Source organism: Artemia franciscana, chromosome 5, assembly GCF_032884065.1.
Source record: "Artemia franciscana chromosome 5, ASM3288406v1, whole genome shotgun sequence".
NCBI lineage: Eukaryota > Metazoa > Arthropoda > Branchiopoda > Anostraca > Artemiidae > Artemia > Artemia franciscana.
Window position 1 is genome coordinate 47687830 of NC_088867.1, and position 19927 is coordinate 47707756.

At 36.4% G+C, this 19927-nt stretch overlaps 1 protein-coding gene across 1 annotated transcript in view; it reads left to right on the top strand.

Moving 5' to 3' along the window:
* Window positions 1-15834, top strand: part of LOC136027509 (neural cell adhesion molecule 2-like) — a gene marked incomplete at its 3' end in the record, with an annotated part of 154758 nt that extends 138924 nt beyond the window's left edge. Inside the window, 2 exon segments of the mRNA XM_065704824.1 lie at window positions 10543-10671; window positions 15666-15834. Of these exon segments, the coding sequence (XP_065560896.1) occupies window positions 10543-10671; window positions 15666-15834 (298 nt within the window).
* Window positions 15835-19927: the final 4093 nt, after the last annotated feature.

Genomic DNA, 19927 nt, shown 5'->3' on the forward strand with positions numbered 1-19927 from the left:
GTCTAGTAGTTTTTTAAAATGTCTTGAAAGCAATTATTTACTAAGTCTTGAGCGCTAAGCATTGAATTCAATAGTGAAATCTTTTGTGCTCTTAAATAAAAGACCAAAAGAATCTGGATGCCTGCTTTGCTTTAAGGGCCTTAAAAGGAAAAAGGATACTGATTCTCCTGGTTTAGGCACCCTAATGAACAAAAAACAAATAGGGTTTAAATCCCCCAGAGAGGGGTTTAATTTTTATTTTAGTGCATGAGCCTCTAGCTACAACAGTTACAACTGTGGCTATACTTACTAGTATTAATGAAGAATTTTTTAAAGATATGTTTCTCTGCTCATATAGATAACCGCGAAGCAGAAATTGTCAAAACTTTAGTTGAAAGAATTCACCAACAAAAGTTTGTCGGACAAACTTTCTTCTACATTTCAAAAAACCAAAACTACATTTGGTCAATGGTTGCCGGTGTCCTGAATTGGACCAATCTTGGAACAACGTTGATGACTTAACGACATAAACTGATATTGTTTTGACACTGTTTACCAAGTCACAAAGTTACAAATCAGTAAAAAAGGCATAAACTGGGTTGAATCAGAGGTCATAAATCGTGTTTTGACCCACCAAAACCAAAACTGTATAAAAGCGACCCAAGCTTCTGTGAGTTTAGCACAAATTCTCAGGTATTTCAATGCCCAGAATTTGACCACAGGCTGGAATTAAGAGCTCCACTTCTAGCTCCCTAGGCAATGAAACTGTTTATTACCTATTTAAAGACCACGGTGGAACTATAAAGCCTCAAAATGATCAAAAGATGCAAAAAAGTGTGGCTCTAAGATCATGACCAGTTAGTGGTCATGATCTACATAGTTGCAAACCATAAGGGCCAAATATCGCCAAAATACCACATCTGACATTATCGCACCTCTGAAATAATTGCCAGCAGTAGGTAGTAATAGTAGTAGCAGTAGCAGTGTCGTTACTAGCCAAACTAGATTTTACTGACTGGCTGGTTATTTTTACCGACTTTTTAGGTCGATAATTACCATAATGTCGATTTCGAATATGATATATAAATCACTGCACGAGTTGGTAAAAACCGCTGCATTTACCAACCGAGATTTTGATTTCGGTACATATCATGTTACTGTTTTAATGCTGTTATCTAAACAGTATCTCTCCGTTTTTAAAATTTATAGAATCTCTTTGTCTATGCACTGGTGGAATTGTGCCATCTGTATTATCCTTTAGGTAATTATGAATGAAGTTGTGTTTTTTCCGTAAGATATTTTCTATGTAGCCTACATTTCAGAAAAATTTGCCGCTAACGAGAAATGCTAGCCGGAGCTTATATGATGACATCAGTTCGTCGCTGTTGTACCAAAATACCGTATCCGATATTTTCGAACCTCTGAAATAATTCCCAAAAACTGTTTGCTTAGCTGAATTCAAAAAGGGAATCAGCATGGCAATATATGTTCACATTTCGATAAATCCTCCTGATCTATATTATCCTACGGATCCTCCCTTTGATCGGATGAACAAGCTATTTTTGTCAATTACCTCAGTTGTTTCAGATACTACCCTTTGATGGACCAGTGATGACTGGTTTAGCTTCTCTTCACAAAATTTATCATCATTTTTCATAACTAGCATAAGAGCATCAATTTTAATCATCGTCAAGTCCCGTAGAATCCTATCAGTCTCTTAAGAGGCGGTCAGGGTTTCTATAAGTATATGGTAGTCCTATATGCTGCGAAATTTTCAATATTTTGTCAGCCAAAATCGAGGTTGTAATAATAAGTCGTCGTAGCCTTATTTGCAATTATTATTATTTTTTTCAGATACTTGTAGTTGATAATATGCTTGGCTGATCCAAGATCAGCAAAATAGAACGCTTGATCCTTGATCAATTGAAATGTGAAACAATCTCTCAGCAGAAGCAACATACTAACTATTTTAACTATTCTTTAACTGTTTTAACTATTCTGTTTTAACTTGTTTTAACTATTCTATAGCATGGTCTCAAAGGTTCATTACGGTGATATTCAGTCGTCTAAAAGCAGATAATTGCCAAGATTAGCTGCACAAAATTGTCACTGTTGACGCTATCAAACTTATTATTAAACAGTTCGTGGTAACGAGCTGTAGGTAAGGAGCGATTCGGCTGAATAGTAACCAAAACTCTATGAAACAGAGTCTCGATAACCGTAGATACATTAAAAGAATTTAATTTTGATGCTTATTCAAAATATGCAAAGTTGATTAAATTTAATGGTACCTATCCAAAGTTACGGCCTGAGAAACTTTACCAAATTTTTGAAAAAAGTGGGAAATACCCCCAAAACATCAAGTGATCTTAATGAAAGTCGTCATATCAGATCCAGCATACCAGAGAAGTCTAATGTAAAGGCTTCAAGCTCATATGTAAAAAAAAATGTGGAATTTTGCATTATTTGCCAGAAGAAAGACCGCGGATGTACCTTTCCAAAAGAAAGATGGTGCAAGTGGGAGGATCTTTCAATGGAGGAAATTTTAGTGGGAGAAGAGAATTTTCCATGGAGGAGGGAGCCGAATTTTTCAGCATTATTTAAAAAAGACTAGAAATTAAACAAAAACGAGTCTTTTCAACTAAAAAAAGGAGCAACATTAAAACTTAAAACACACAGAAATTTTTACGTATATGAGGGGGTTGCCCCCACGTCAGTACCTCACTCTTTATCTTAGATTTTTATTTAATACTTTTAAAAGAGCCATTTACTCTAATCAAAGGGTTTATCTGAGTTAGGATTCATTCTTAAGGAATTGGGACAAAATTTGACCTATAGCGTAAAGAGCGAGGTATTGACGAAGGGACGACCCCCTCATATACATAACAATTTCTGTTCGTTTTAAATTTTAATGTTGCTCCTTATTTCAGTTAAAAAACTTGTTTTTTTAATTAAAAAAAAGAAATCTCCCTGACGCTCAAATCAAAGATAATGAATCTCGCATATTCAGTTGCCAAGATTCAAGTACAATATGTGATGTATTACGGTCTAAACGATCCGTTGAAATTCGTTCAATTTAGCATCTCTGTCGACACTACAAGGATTTGAATCCCTGTCAACACCCCAGATGTTCTGTTCGCAAATTGTTCTATTCGCAAATGTTCTATTCGCCAACATTTTCTCGTCTTTTGACGACAATTAAATAAAAAAACAAGTTTTTTCAACTGAAAGTAAGGAGCAACATTAACACTTAAAATGAACAGAAACTGTAAGTATATGAGGGGGTTTACCCCCTCGTCAATGCCTCGCTCTTTACGCTTAAGTTTGAATTTTTTTTCAGTTCTTTAAGTATGGCCCTGAATCAAGAAGGCCGTTTAATTAGAATTAATTTAAAAAAACTGTTCCAACAAAATAAGTTTTTCAAAAACAAGTAAAGAACTCCATTAAACCAAAAATGAACAAAAAAATAATCAAATAATTTACCAAGTATGCAATTATTTTGCAACTTACTGAAAAAAAATTCAAACGAATGTGCATTGTAAGTTTAATATACATATGCTGATATTTATTTCTTAAAATTTTAATTAACTTTTGGTTTCTTAAAGTTATAAAAGTAAAAATATTTAAAATAATTCCATATGCAGGTTGTCAAAAAGGTATATAAGCAATATCTTAGGAACAGTTTCGTGTATGATATTCAAATTTTCAATGCTTGTTTTGGGGGATGTTGAACTAACCAAAGACAATATTTACATCATAATATTTCTACTTCTACTCCTACAACTGCTACTACTGCTACTAAGCCTGAGACTACTTCTATTAAATGTACTCCTATTGCTACTACTATAACTACTGGTGCTACTGCTAAAACAATAAACCTAAGGGTATTAAGGCGAAATTTTTTTGGCAATGTTGTAAGTGTATTGAAATACATCAAAACACACTATTCCCCTACAGGTTGTCAATAGGCCGTATCTGCAATGTTTCAAGACCGGTTGATGGTATTAAGGTTAAAAATTTCATCGTGTGTTGAAGGAGATGTTGAAAAAATGTGCTATCTTATGCTGCTACTAGTACTACTACTGCTACTACAACTATTCCTACCCATAATTACCGAACCTTTTAACAATACTGAAAAAATTGATGTCTCAAAACTTTGTTTGGATGTTGGTTATGGGAAAGGGTGGACGTGGGGGGGGTCTCTCTAATCACTTTGACTCTTAAAAAGGGCACTATAGCTCCCAATTTGAAATCAAATGAGCCCCATCTAAAGTTTATACGTCCGCCCATTCCTTAAAACCTTCTATGCCCACATAGCATAGCTTACAACCCTATCCCCAGGACGCTGGGTGGTTTTTTCACCCTAGAGACATAATTATACATTCTTTGAACGATTTTTAACAAAATCGCTCTCTCATAATTGCAGTCAGATGTGTTTGGTGAAAAGAAGGGTTATCGGAGAGGGGGTAGGGCTAAAGGCCTTCCATCATTTTCGACGCTTAAAACAACTATAATTTCCAATTGCCATCCAAATGAGCCTCTTCCAAAGGTAAACAAACATCCCTTCCATAAAAATCCTTTAAATTCCCTATGGCATAACTTACAACCCTCACCTCTAGACTCTGGTTGTGTTTATCGACCCCAAAAGCCTTGTTATATGATCTTTGGACTATTTTGAATAAAATAACTTTCTAACAAATGTTATTTGATATATTTCGGGAAAACACGTCGTTTTTTCCTGGGGGGAAGAGGTACTACTTGTACTTCTACTTGGGTCAGGTACGAGCCTTGTCCAGGCTCAATGTGGCATCCAGAATTTGCGGACATGCGTCTCTCCATCGTTCTCCTTCAATTACGACTGGATCGATCAACTGAATCTCATGTCTATTGCAGCGATGCACGTGTTTCTTGAAACCTCCCATTGGTTCGAGGTCAGCTGTAACTGGTGATAGCCATGTCTTTTTCTGCCCTCCGGGCTTCTTACTCCAATGCGTGAGGGGTTGGCATTTCGAGCACTGTCTACTGAACGAGTCATCCGGTCGGCACAGTGTGTGCCCGAGCCACCGTAGTCGTCTCGCTTTGACAACGTCAGAGACAAGTGGTATATCACCACATCTTCTTCTGATTACATCATTAGAGACGCGGTCAGAGAGACGCAGGCCAAGAATACAGCGCAGACACTTGTGGCCGAAGACGTTCAGGTCATTAGCTTCCCCAGGTCTGTGGAGCCACGTTTCGCAACCATAAAAAAGTACAGAAAGGATCAACGCGTTATATATCCGGAGCTTTGTTCGAAATGAGATTTCATTTCGTAACCAGAGACAGCTCCGAAGCTGAATAAGTGCTGCCCAGGCGGCAGAGATGCGGCTTTGTATTTCGCCTAGACCTTTGTCCTTGGAGTTTATTAGGGAACCTAGAATTTTGAAATTCTGGACCTCTTCGATTTGGACAGCATTTAATGTGATCGGAGTTTCATCTAGCCCAGAGGTGCGCATTGATTTTTTTTTTTTGACTAGCTGATCTTTAGTCCGGTAGCAAAGGATTTAGCAGCAATGTCGTCTATCATGAGCTTTGCTTCTGTTACAGACTCAGCCAAGATATCTACATCATCGGCGTAATCAAGGTCTGTTATTGATAGTGTTGGACAGATAGCCACGCCTTTGTATTTGTCAAGGATATTCATGATCTGGTCAATGACAAAATTAAATAAAATGGGCGATAGAGCACACCCCTGTAACACTCCTTCGTCAGTTGATAGTCCTTTAGAGATTTCTTTGTCTGCTCTTACAAATGCCCTCGTTCCCTTGTAATAAGCCATAATTAAACGGACAACTTTTTCCGGCACTCCATCATCCCTCATCGCATCCCAAATAGCGTTTCTCTTCACCGAGTCCAAGCCGTTACAATGTCGATAAAAACTTGTATTGTATCCTGCTGGTGCATAAGGGGTTGTTCCAAGATCTGTCTCAGGCTAAAAATTTGATCTCAGCATCCCATACCAGGTCTGAATCCTGCTTGATTTGGCCTCGTCCAACCGTTCTTTATATTTCTGAACCTATTTGATACAATTATTGTAAAAACTTTTGAAGAAATCGGTATCAGGGATATTCCTCTATAATTTGTATAATCGGCTCGATCCCCTTTCTTAAATACAGGAATTATTACAGAGATCCTCCGACCTTCAGGAATATATTCATTGACCCAGGCATCCGTAAGTAAGATGTGGAGCTCATCAATACCCGCTTCTGAAAGAGCCTTGAGAAGTTCAGCTGGTAATTCGTCGATGCCAGGGCTTTTATTATTTTTCAATAGTTTTATCGCATGGATAATTTCTTCTCTGCTTGAGGGAGGGGGGCTATATTGCAATCTTCATACACGGATGGTGACTCAGAACTGTTGTAGGATGGAATGAGTTGGCTGTGGTCATTTACTGGTAGAGTTTCCGTGAATCATTGCGTGCAGCACCCTTTTCCATTTCACAGGCTACATTAGACCAATATGCTTATTTATCTACCTTAGCAGATTTGTGACAATCTTTGCGGAGTGCTTTAAAAGAAGCAGAGGGTCTACCAGTCATTTGTTTCTTCCTTGAAGAGAGTTCTATTGTCTTATGTGAAATCCACCTGCCTCTTCCACTTGATTTCGGAGCTTGTTCCAGTGCTTTTCTACATTTAGCGATGGGTTAAAATTTTCTTGCTCGGTCATGGCTCTTGTCTCGGTCTCAGAAATTGCTTGATTGGTCTTAAATTCTCGGTTATTATCTTGCAACACCGTAAGACAGTTTGTGAATTCAAGCATAAAGTTCTCTTTGATTTCAGGGAGTTTGAATTTCTCTATGTCTAGGATACTTCTAAGTGCAGATATTTTGTTGGAGCTGAATCTGAATCTTACTTTTGATTATAGTAAAAAATAGTTGGGTCCACTTTTTGATCCAGTGTCCACCCCTCTGTGAACTCTCGAATCTTCAATCATTGACTTCCAGCAACGAAAAACGAGTAAATAGTCAATTTGGACATGAGTTCAACCATCTCCAGATCTCCAAGTGTAAGTGTGGCACGTTTTGGGTTTAAGCCATGTATTGGCCAGACTGAGATTATTTAGCATAGCAAACATGAGAAGTCTAACTCCGTTAACACATCGGTCGCCCAAACCGTGGCTGCCAATGGCCCATTCAGAATTGTTTAGTCTCGTGCCAATCCTGGCATTGAAGTCATCACCGACTACGAGGATGTCCTTCCGAGGAATTTGGTTCAGAGGCAGTTGGAGGTCGGCATAAAATTTGTCTTCCAAAGGGTCAGGGGCGTCGCAAATAGGGGCATATACAGATAGTACTGTCAGGCTATTACTCTGACCTTTTAAAAGGGCTATCAAAATTCTGTTAGACACTGCTTCATAGTCCATGAGTTCCCGATGCGATCTTGGGTGTCAAGATTATTCCCAATCCTTTGAGGCCAGATCCATCCATTGGGTCAAAATCGAAAAGAATGGCTTTTTTACCCAAAGGGGCTATTACGTCAATTGTCGTCCATCTATTCAATCCTGTCTCTGAAACACAGAGTATGTCTAGGTTATATAGATAAAATTCTTCAGCTACGAAGGCTTGCGTTAGTGAACATTTGATGGAACAGAGGTTCCAACAGCTGATATTCAGGCCTTGTCTCCTTGATAAAACGGTAGCTAGCTCACTTTTCGACGAGGTCGCCAGCTTCGGGACATTACTTAAAGCCGGGAATGCCGTAGCCAAATTCGCTCTCATATTAGACATATTAGACATATTCGAAATGTTCTGGAAATCTTCTGGATATTTTGAGAATGATTAACCGCAGGGGCCCCAGTACTACGGGTCACCAGGAGCACGTTGGCCGTCACTTCGCCTGGTGTGAGGCTAGGTGACGTTTACACCCTCTCACCGCTATGAGGTGTGCTGGTGGGTTTGCTCTACCGCCCAGGGACGGAAGGGAGAGGGAATTCTTGCTTACAACGCCACCATTGCCGTGGCGATTTACAAGATAAGCTTCCGCCTTTGCTCCTACCTAGAATCAGTGAAGCCTTCAGGAGAGGGTAACTGCCTTCTCATCACTTTGACTCTTAAAAAGGGCACTAGAAATTCAGATTACCAATCCAATGAGTCCCTTCCGAAGTATTTACAACCACCCTTTCAATAAAACCTTTTATGACCCCGGGGCACAGCTTACAACCCTTGCCTTGATAGCTGAGGGGGCGGGGGTGTCTTCCTGAAAGACATAATTTCCGGACTCTTCAACTGTATGAACAAAATTTCTATATCAAAATTTTGATTGGATTTCTTTGGGGGAAATGAGCGTGAGGGGTGGTGGGTACAAAAGGTACGATAACTTTCAATTTCAAATCAAATGAGCCCCATCTGAAGTGTATGCAACCATCCATCCCATAAAAACCTTAAATGATCTCAGTCCACGACTTACAACCCTATCCTCAGGGCACTGGGAGGCTGCGATAACCCTAGAGACATTGTTTTAATTCTTTGGACGATTTTGAGCAAAATCTCACAATTTTAATTGAATTCCGTTGGTTAAAAGGGGTTGTCGGAAGGGGGAGACTAGCTGCCCTCCATCCCTTTTAGCTCTTAAAAGGGAATAGAAATTCCAATTTTTAACCAAATGAGCCTCCTCTAAAGCTTATCCTATCCATAAAAACCCCTGGGCATAGCTTACAACCCTTCCCTCTAGACTCTGGGATTTGTTATATCCCCAAAAGCCTTGTTATAAGATATTTAGACTGATTTGAATAAAATGGCTATCTCAAAATTTCTATTAGATGCGTTTTGGGACAATACGACGTTTGTGTGTGTGTGTGTGTGTGTGTTGTGTGTTTGTGTGTGTGTGCGTGTGTGTGTTAGTGTGTGGACGGTAGCTGCTCTCCGATCACTTAGACACTTAAAAAGAAGACAATGAGCCCCCTCTGAAGTTTATGTGACCATACTTTCTATAAAAACCTTATATACCCCCCGGCATGACTTACAACCCTTGTCCTGTGGGCTGGGTGGATTTGTTATCCTCAAAGACATTATTTCTGAGCCTTTCAAATACGTTGAACAAAATTGCTATTTTAAAATTTGGATTGGGAGCATTTGGGGAAATGGTGGGCGTGGAAGGGGGGTTGATTGCTCTTCAATCATTTTTGACTATTAAAAAGGGCGCTAGCCTTTCCAATTTCCAATCAAATAAGCCCTTTTTGAAGTTTATACGACGAAGCATTCTTATATGCCCCAAGGGCATAACTTGCAACCCTTGTTCTGAGAGCTGTGGAGGAGGTCTCATCTTCAATGACATAATATCCAGACCTTTCAGCTACGTTAATCAAAAGGGCCATATCAAAATGTGGGTCGGGAGTGTTTGGGAAATGATGGGTGCGGGGAGGGGAGCAATCGCCCTCTCATTACCTTCGACTATTAATAAGGGCACTACTCCTCTCAATTCCCAATAGAACGAGCTCTTTTTGAAGTTTTTACGACAACACTTTCTATAAGAGCATTCAATTTCCAATTGAATGAGCCCTTTTTGGAGTTTCTACGACAACCCTTCCTGTAAAAACATTATATGCCCCAAAAGCATAACTTATAACCCTTGTCCTGAGGGCTTTGGGGGAGGAATATCATCTTCAAAGACATGATTCCCAGACCTTTCAACCATGTTAAACAAAATGGCTGTATCAAAATGTCGTTCAGAAGTAGTTGGGGAAATAATGGGCGTCGAGAAGGGAGCATTAGCCCTAGGACCAACTTCGAGTATTAATAAGGGCGCCATCCCTCTCAATTACCAATAAAATTAGCCCTTTAGAAGTTTCTACGACAATGCTTATAATATCCATTACAACAGTTTCTACGACAAAAATTATCTATAAAAAAAAACAACTTATATGCCCCCCAGGGCACAAATTACAACTTTTACCCTTGAGGACTATGGGGGGGAGACTGTATTCTCGAAAGACATAATTTCTGAGCCTTTCAACCACGTTTAACAAAATGTCTATCCCAAAATTTTGATTGGATATGTTTGGGGAAATGGTGGGCGTCAGAGGGGTGTTAGTTGCCCTCCAATCCCTTTCGACTATTAAAAAGGACACTAGCCCTCTCAATGTACAATCGAATGAACCCTTTTTGAAATTTATGCGACAACACCTTGTACAAAAGCCTTATGTGCCCCCAGGGCATATAACACATATAAATAACACATTGTGCCAACATCATTCGTTACTTAGGAAGCGCTATTGCGCTGCCGACGATAAATACCTTTTTTGAAAGTACTAAAAAAAACTTTAGTGCCAAGAGTGTGGTATTGACGAGGAGGCGCACCCCCTCATATACGTAATAATTTTTGGTCGTTTTTAGCTTTAATGTTGCTCCTTATTTTCAGTTGGAAAAAAAATCGTTTTTTTATTGTTTAATTTTGAACAAGAACGATAGTTCTTTTAGTTCAGTTTAGAAGTAAGTTTTCGTTAAATATTCCATCTTATGTATTTTATGGGTGCGGTATTGAAGGTCATACTTTAAGGTTGTTTTGATATATAAAATCTTATTTTTAGGTCAATATAAAAAACGAGAGTGTATTTGGTGACTATGAATGCAAAGCCACAAATACATATGGCACACTTGAAAGAGTTGTGGTCCTGGAAATGGTTTCCAAGCCCCAGCCACCAACATTCAAGGTTAAGGTAAGCAACTAGTATAGCTTTATCTAGTACACAAGAGTTTGTAGCTATATCATTCATCGCAAAAACCTAAAAAAAGATATTTAATAAAAGATTAAATATTTAATCATCGTTATTGGTGCAAGATGATTAGGGAATAAAGCTAAACTTGTCGCTTAAGGACAGTTTGGCCAAGTTTGCCAACTCATTTGAAGATTACAATAAATTGGATTTTATAGCAGACGTAAACGGCGTATTTTCATTTTCTGTATGCATGGAATTTTGATTTTAATAAATTATTTTTAAAGTTTTTTTTTAAGATGCACTCATAACTGTTTTTGCAACTTTGAAGATATTTAAAAGAGAAAAAACCCATCTAAGACACGTCTAAACCACGTCTAAACGTCTGAACCCTCTAGTCTGTTTTTTTTATATATATTTTTTTATTTTAAGAAAACTAAAAAAAAAAAATCTATTAAACAGTTCCTGTTAACGAACTATAAGTAAGGAGTGACTCGACTCAATAGTAATATAAACTCTAAAAACGTAATTTTGATACTTTAGATATATCTTAAGAATTGGTTTTAATTAAAATTCATCCATTAAGATTCCAAATACATAGAATTCAATAGGTTCACTCCTATCTATCAAAAGCTACGAGCTTGAGAAAATTTACCTGATTTTCAGAAAAAGGGGAGAAATCCCAAAACGTCAAGGAATCTTAATGGAAATTTCACCTTCAGATTCAACGTATCAGGCAACCTGGCTGTACAGGTTTCAATACAGAGTTGTTTTTTTTTTTCCAGAATAAAAATCACGGATGCGTGTTTATTATATGTTTGTTTTTCCCAGGGATGATCGTATTGAACCGATTGTTCTAGAATATCGCGAAAAGGCTCATTCTAGCCAAAATATAAAATTTAAATTACTTATTTAATATGACCAAAAAGAATAGAAGGCAACCTACCCCACTTCCATGCCCCTTTTGCCCCCGAAGTCGTCCGACCAAAATTTTGAGGTAGCCATTTTTTTTCGGCATAGTTGAAAAGTCCAATAACTATGACTATAAGGATATCATGACCCCCCCACAGCCTGAGCCATGGAAAAATGGCGGTAAGTCGTGAAATTTGCCCTTAGTTTACGCATAGTATTTGCTATTAGGAAGTATACAGACGTTTTTCGTGGAAAGGGAGGAACTTATAATTCAGGAGGGGGTACTTTCCACGGAAAGACTTTACCTTTAAGGGGGAGGTTTCCTGGGCTGAACTCTCATGAAGAAATTTTACACTTGAGAATCTTCCAGAATTCCTATACGAAATATTTTTTTATTTGTCGACTCAATTGCACATGTAGGGACATTTCGGGGGAATCTTCTGAGGGAAATTTTGAGCAGGGTTAGAATTGTCTGGAGGATTTTGTCATGAATGGAGATTTTTCACGGAAGGAATTATCCATAGGAGAATGGTTTTCAGGAGCAACTTTCCATAGGGGGGGGGGGGAGTTTCTTATTAACACAATTATTTCTATTCGTTTTAAGTTTTAATGTTGCCCCTTGCTTGTAGTTGGAAAAGCCTTTTTTTTAAACTAATCATTGAAAGAACATCCCCCACCGCCTTTAGCGCCTTTTAGCGGAACTAGGATATTTACTAGGTGTTCAGATTTGATATATTTTCGTAGAGCAAACATTTTTAATAAAGTACAAATTTTTCAGTTTGCTAGGGCAGAGAGATTCGAAAAAGCAAAAATTTGAAACTGGAAAGAGACTAATAAACTAATTAATTGGTAAACAGTGCATAGAATATTGGAAGGCATACAAGAAACCTGAGTCCCTGTCTAGCTGTTACTGAGTGAACATTTTTATTTATGCGGCTTTATTGAATGTAGTTTTACGGCTTTACAAGTGAAATTTAGATTAATTAGTCAATGTTTATCTGAGATATATACGAGTTGAACCCCTATGAGCAGTGACAAATTCTTCCTGAAAGAAGGCATTTTACATGGAAGGTTTTTTTCCCACTGACTACATTTTTAGAAGCATATACATTTTCTACAGAGAAGGAGAAACTGTCCATACTTGTTTTCAAATGCCTCTAGCACTAGACTATTAAATTTGCTTTTATGTACCAAATTGTTGTATTTTCATTTCCGATGATGCAACTAATCAGTGATATTAATCGGAAAGGCGTAGTTCTCAAAATCTGCCCCCCCCCGCCCTCCAAAAAAATCTACACCTTAACCTTTATTGGTCTTACTAAATTATTTCTAAATATTACTCTATTATCAGATAAATTATATTACTATATTTCTAGGTTGCTAGAAATATTACCATATTACTAAATAAATATTACTAGATACTACTAAATCTGTCGTCTTTTTGAAGATAAGGCATAAAATATTATATTTTATATCCTTCACCGGTGTAACTAATGAGTAATCCAATTTTATCAGACACAACTCTTTAAGCTACACCCATGGCCATTGTCTCAGCCTTACCTGATCATGGTTGTGTGCAGGTTGTAACCTTATGGATACATTTAATCAATGAATAAAACAAGCCACCAAAGCTCACATTGCAGGCTCTAAAGCCGATCGAAGTTAAACCCTCTAATGGCAAAAAAAAAAAAAATATTTGCTGCTAACCCCTAACAAATTTAATGAACAATTGATAAGCCCTTCTGATGGATGTGCATGACAATAATTCTTGTCTTCAGTAAAAGACGTCAAATCGAACACAGACTGACAAAGACACAACACAGACTCAGAACACAGACTAACAGAAACAACAAGGGGTTTGACTGAATTAACTTCACTAGGTTATCTAGTTATTAGGCTTATGACAAGATATTTTGATATCTTGAATAAGTTGTGGACCCTAAAGAGGCACACTAGTCGGCATAGCTCTGATAAATGCGAGCCTAGCAAGAATTTATGGAAAGTCTCCTCATATCTCACAAACAGCAAACTATGAAGGATTTTGAAAATGCTTTTAGGATGTAGAAATGATTTAAATAAAGTATTAAGAAAAAATTAAAAAGATCAGAAATTCTAAAATACTGGAAATCCTTTTTTAGGCTATTAATATTTACATCTGAAAAAAATAACCGACAACCCCTTGAACAGATATCTTGATGACTAAAACCTCTTGCCCAAAAACTTATAGCCGCTCTTGCCCAAAAGATGTTAGATTCGTCCAAAACTATAATATAAAATTCTATAGCTGATGTCAAACGACCGCTCTTTGACACTTTTGTTTGAATAACCTACAAAGATATATTTTAAAGCAGATTGTTTCCCTTTAACTACAAATTAAATAGCTTTACTGTTACACTGACATGCTACGACGCATTTTGCAAAATAACTAAATAACCCCCTCTTGCTAATTTCACAAAAGGCTTTCTCGACTTCGCCCAGCGAAAGTGAATTTCAAGTACCTTCCTTTTGAAAAGCTTTTTAAAGCATAAGTGGACTGTTAAAAGTCTTTAATGGCTTCCCCTACCGATATGTATGCTTAATCCTCTGATCTTCACTTTTAATCAAGTTTATTCAGCAATTCGTAGAGCTTTTTTTAGAGAGATGTTGTCATTTAGACGAAAGCATTTCTAACTTTAAGTGTCATATTCCAAAGACAAAGAGAAAGATAACCTCAATTGTTAATTACAGTCTTGCTAATATACTGAAACTCTAGGGGAGGTAACCAATTTGTTTCATTTCAACGGTAAGTGGAGTCGAAAGCATAAGCAGGGTCCTACGGTTAGGGCTGCTTGTCACTAAATTCACGCAAGGGTTAAACTCAAAGACTTAATTAGGATGAAGCTGGAATACTCAACCCTGAAAAAGCATGTCTGGACGAATTTCTTTTTATAATTGTTCAAAAATATATACTTTTTTTAACATCAGAGGGGAAAATGGAGCATGTACTCTTCTAAGAAATGAAGCTAGGATTAGAGCATGAACCTTTAATTTTAAGAAAGAAAGTGATGGAGTGACAGTTGAGACTCTGGAAAATATTTCTCAGAAATAGAGAAAACAAAACAAAGGAAATGTTTTAAGTGACAAACTTAATTTTTTTTTTCTAGATATAGACTCCGACTACCCTCATAGTTGTATCAGTCCCCTAAATTAAATTCGATGAGGTTTAGATTTAAATTATTTTTTTTTGAATAGTAATTGAATTTATTGATTTTTTCTGTTTTTATTACTTTATACATATAGGGTGGATGTTTTATGTCCAGTGAGGAAGGGGGGAATCCTATTATTTAGTTTCACTAAAGAGAAATCGATTTCTCAGTTTCATTAAAGAGAAATCGAAAATTAAAAAAAGATTGTGTGTTAAAGTTCTGTAGTTTTGTCAAAGAATCGTTTCCTCAAAGGTTTTTGTCAAATATTTCTCGAAGTTTTGGTCAAAGAATCGATTTGTCAAAGAATCGATTTCATCAATTTCTCGATTCATTAAAGAAAAATCGAAAAATAAAGAGAAATCGTGTATTAAAGCGGTGTAGTTTTGTCAAAGAATCGATTTCTCAAAGGTTTTGTAAAAAAATTCTCGAAGGTTTTGTCAAAGAATCGATTCGTCAAAAATTCAATTTAATCGATTTCTCGATTTATTAAAGAGAAGCTGAAAATTAAAGAGGAAACCTGTCTTAAAGAGGTGTAGTTCTGTCAAAGAATTAAGTGGGATCTGTGGTGTTTTTATTGAATAATCTTCCATGTCTATGGGCCTCAACGTCTGTTTTGCCACGGAGCATTATTTTTAAGTTTGTTTATTTCATTTTTTAAAATCTATTAACGTAATAAATGAAAAAGCCTTAAAAGTTATGAATAAGTAAAAACATAAAAAGCTTCAAACCCATACAACAGAATTTTACCAATATTTTCTATTATTGTCTGTTTTAATTCTGAAAGATTTTCCTTATTGTTTCTGTTATTATCATCGCTACTCCTGTTAGTTTATTATTGTTAAATTTATTAGTGTCTCGGGTTCAGTTTTGTCCCTGCAATATCTTTGAGTCTTTTCACAGGCTGTTAGGTCAACTCATGTGTATTTAGAAATATACGACTATGAAATGGTTGCTGATCAAGGCTTAGACAGGTCTGGCCCAATGTACCTTGAAGTAACTGGTCACAAAATACAGTATAAAACAGAGAAACAAGAATGGAACAAAGCACAAGAGATGATTGTTGACAAAGGTGATTTTTTCAATTCTTTTGTTTAACCTAATCTGTCTAGTTCATTCTTTCAAAAAGACCAAGTCCCTCTTTGTGTCATGTAAGAAAGATCAAAAAGAATGAAGCCACTTCGGTGTTTAGAAAGAGAGGTTGTGAGATTTTCAAGAGGTTCAGATTGTCTTGCCATTAATTATTCCAAGTGGGAGCTGCAAACGATATAATATGCAGCTGTATATCGTGTAATTGAAACACAAAAAAGAAATTTTAATTCAAAATTAAAAAAAAATAATGAGTAGATTATTCTTATAACATGTCACTTCAGAGGGAATCCTCTCAATTTTTTCACTTCTCTACAAGCAAGTAACATATTTTGAGTTTTTATTTTACTCAGAATATTTCTGTAATGAGAGGAGATTTTTTTTATCCCAGTCAAGCCCATATTGATTGCTTGGTAGCAAAAACGAAACAACCCGTAGCAAACAGAAAATCAAGGATAATCATAGGCAGTGAAAAAAGACAAAGACTATGCAAATATTTCATGTCATCTTATATTTCACCAATTTTGGTAATTAAATGTTTTACCAGTTCATCTAGCAATTTTCAAAATCATATTGTTGAATAATTTTACATATTTGCTGACAAAATTTGTTTTCACTTTTATTCCGAATTCTGCTCTGAGGATAGATGAATTTAGTTCTCGATCAAAATATTTCCATAGTATTCGTCGTGTTTTTCACTGGCTGTGATTATCCTCGTTTTCCCGTTCGTTGCGTTTTTTTTTTCGTTTCCTCATGCATATCATGCTTCGTTGAGGTTGCTTATTTTTTAATTTTTCATATTTACTTACTTATTAAGCTAGTTATTGATGAAATGTGGATTCGTACTCTACAAAAAAAAACACGCTTGTCAAAAGATCAAACTTGGTTTTTATGCCAAATTTAAAACAGTTTCTAAAATAAACTGAACTGAAAATGTTTGTTTAAATTTATTGCTTTGTCAGTTAAGTGCAGGTTTCTATAAATGGTCCATTCCCTAGCGTGTTCATCCAACACTGGCTTTTTAAGTACAAAGAGATTCAGGAAAAACAGACAGAAGAAAAAGTGTGTTTTCACAGACGCACTTGATGGGAATGAGTTATAGATGTCAGACCCAGAAGAGGATGTCAAACATCCATGTCAACCAGGGAAATGCGACAGTTTGGATTCTGAAGCCATGACAAAACAGCCTCTCTTAGAAAAAAAGAACTCTTAGAAAAAGAACTTTTAGAAAAAGAGCAGAGATTTATCTGGAAAAAAAATAACTTCCTCAGGGGCAAATTGATGATTTCATAGTGGACTACACAATTAAAGAAATGTGGCCTCATGTGACTGTGGAAAAAAAAGCCTTCAAACACCCTGTACATGGCTTTGCTCCCTAGAAAACAAATATGCATCGAGATATTCACACTTTCTACTTGTATAGACAAATAGATCCTAGAGATGTTGACAAATCTGAAGACGAAATTTGGTGACTTGGATTATGTTTACACTATAGCAGATATATAGGTCACAACTCATAAAAGCCACTTTGGCATTACTGCATACTGGCTAAATGATGACCTTAGCCAAGGATCAGCTGCAATTGCTTGTCAAAGATTCAAAGGCACACATGATTACTCTTCATGTGCTGATCATGTTTACAAGATTCACAAAACATATGGTCTCCTCAACACAAAGATTGTAAAACTGCGACAGACAATGACAGTAATCTCGAGAAAGCTTTCATGGAATTTTGATACACTGTCAGCCACATTGACACTATGCCTGACAGAAATGATGATAATAGGGGTTTCGAAAGTGAAAACGATACCTCAGTAATCATTTCAGTTGAAAATTTTCTGGACTTGAAGACCGAAAAGTCAGATGAAACTGAAGAATCTGGAATCGAATGCACTTGCGTTGTCTAAGCTACACCTTAAATCTTGTTGCTAATAAAAATAGTGAATCAGCCATGTCGAATGTGCCGCAAAAAAATTTACTGTGCTTCAATGAGGAGGTGTCAACCACTGTTGAATGTGATGAAGCAGAGCTTGAAATCCTCTGATAAAGTCCAAGGTTTAATATCAAAGCAGCTGATTGTTCTCAATCCAACTCAGTAAAGTTCTCAACATGATGCTGTGAAAAGGATTGTAGAAGTGCGGGACAAGATACAGAAGGTTTGCAACAAACTAAACCTACCAAAGTTAAAACTGATTGAGCTTCAGTTTCCTAAGAAGTATTCAAAGGTAATGGATCCTGTCACAGGGGCACTTGACATACTACAGGGGCACAAGAACAGTTGTCTGAGAACGCTGTCGCTCATGTTGATTGCATTAAGAAAGAAAATGATTGACATGAATCAAAACCACTCTATCAAGCATGCACAAGCTCTTGTCTATCTTGGATGGCGTAGAGAACCGGTTTGCAAACACTTTTACAATATAGCTAAGCAAAACTAGTTTTGAGGAGCTAGAAATGGCATGTGGCAGCCAACATGGTTTCAATGGAAGATGGATACCGGGAGATGTCCGCGATATAATCGTTGATGTGATTTCACACGGAATACAATGTGTTTTGCTAGTCAATACAGATGATCAGTTGACTAATTGTGATGCTGAGCTCAGTAAAGTGTCTTCGATCGATTCTGATGACTTTTATTTGCGACAATAAAGGTGTTGGGACATGCACAGATTCTTCTTTTGGCTGTAACATGAAAATTCAGTTATTGAGGCTCATGGTAGATTAAAACCGTTCGATTGAGTCCTTGAAAGAATATCCGGACCTTGTCAGAGTTTTCCGATAGTCCAATGCTACCATAGCATCGTCTGCTCTAGCAGAACGTCTTTTTTCTGTTGGGGGCTCAGAATTCACCGTGCAGTGCAGTTAGTTTGGAAGTAGGAACTTTGAGAAACTTTTGTTGTTGAAAACTCCCGGGTTTGATAATAAATTTGTAAAAATTTTCATCCTAAACGGAACCCTTTGAGAAGAAAGTAATTTGTAGCTAGATTAATTTGTATTTTAAATACGTATTTTGTAATGAAATTCAAATTACTACCCTGGAAATGCATTTCCAATTACTTATTAATTAGTCTATGGTATGAGTAACTACTATGTATTTTGTAAAAATACGTAGTATTTTTACATACTAAAATACGTGTTTTGCAATTAAATTCAAATTACTAGCCTGGAAATGCATTTCCGATTACTAATTAATTAGTCTATGGTATGAGTAATTATTATGTTTTTGTAAAAATACTTAGTATTTTTATATACTAAAATACATATTTTGTAATTAAATTCAAATTACTAGCCTGGAAGTGTATTTCCAATTACTAATTAATTAATCTATGGTATGAGTAATTTGTATCTCTAACTAACCAAGTTTTTAAAGTGTTTACTACAACACTGTGCATATAAGTTCAAAATATCTAGATTTTTTTTTTTATCTGTTTTCACCGTCTAAACAAATGGATTTTTCCCCATTTGAACGTTTGCTTGTTAGTCCAAACTGGTTATACTTGCCGTTGGAAGGAATTGCAACTGAAAAACGATGAGTTGCACAACATAATCAGAATGTTCTAAATACAAAATAAAGTAATATTATCCAGACGTATCATGTAAACCTTACATACCATGTAATCCAAATCTTTGAACATTTACCTTATCCCACAAAAAACCTTAGTTTTACTCTCCTTGAAAACTCTGAATTTTTTAGATAAATCTTTTTTTTTTTGCACAAAAACATATTTAAAATATATGAAGGAAATCTCAAATATTTAATTTATCAAACACATTGATTCATTTAGTACAATACTGAAAACAGCCAACAAAGCAACGAGCTTGGTTATTTGTAGCGTAAATAGGTGATAATACATTGTTCAAACAATAGCTGGTATTGGGGGTAACCTAAAATATAAGTTTATCTAGTTTTAATTGCCTTTGAGCTTCTCTGTGTTGCTAGTTCTTCTTTATTTTATCACGTTTAGTTCTGTTATTTTATTTCAAACATACGTAAAAATACAAATGGCTCTAAGTTTCAAGCCTAATTACTCCTTACTTATTTCCTATGTTTCTCACTGTTCCATTAGAAACAGATA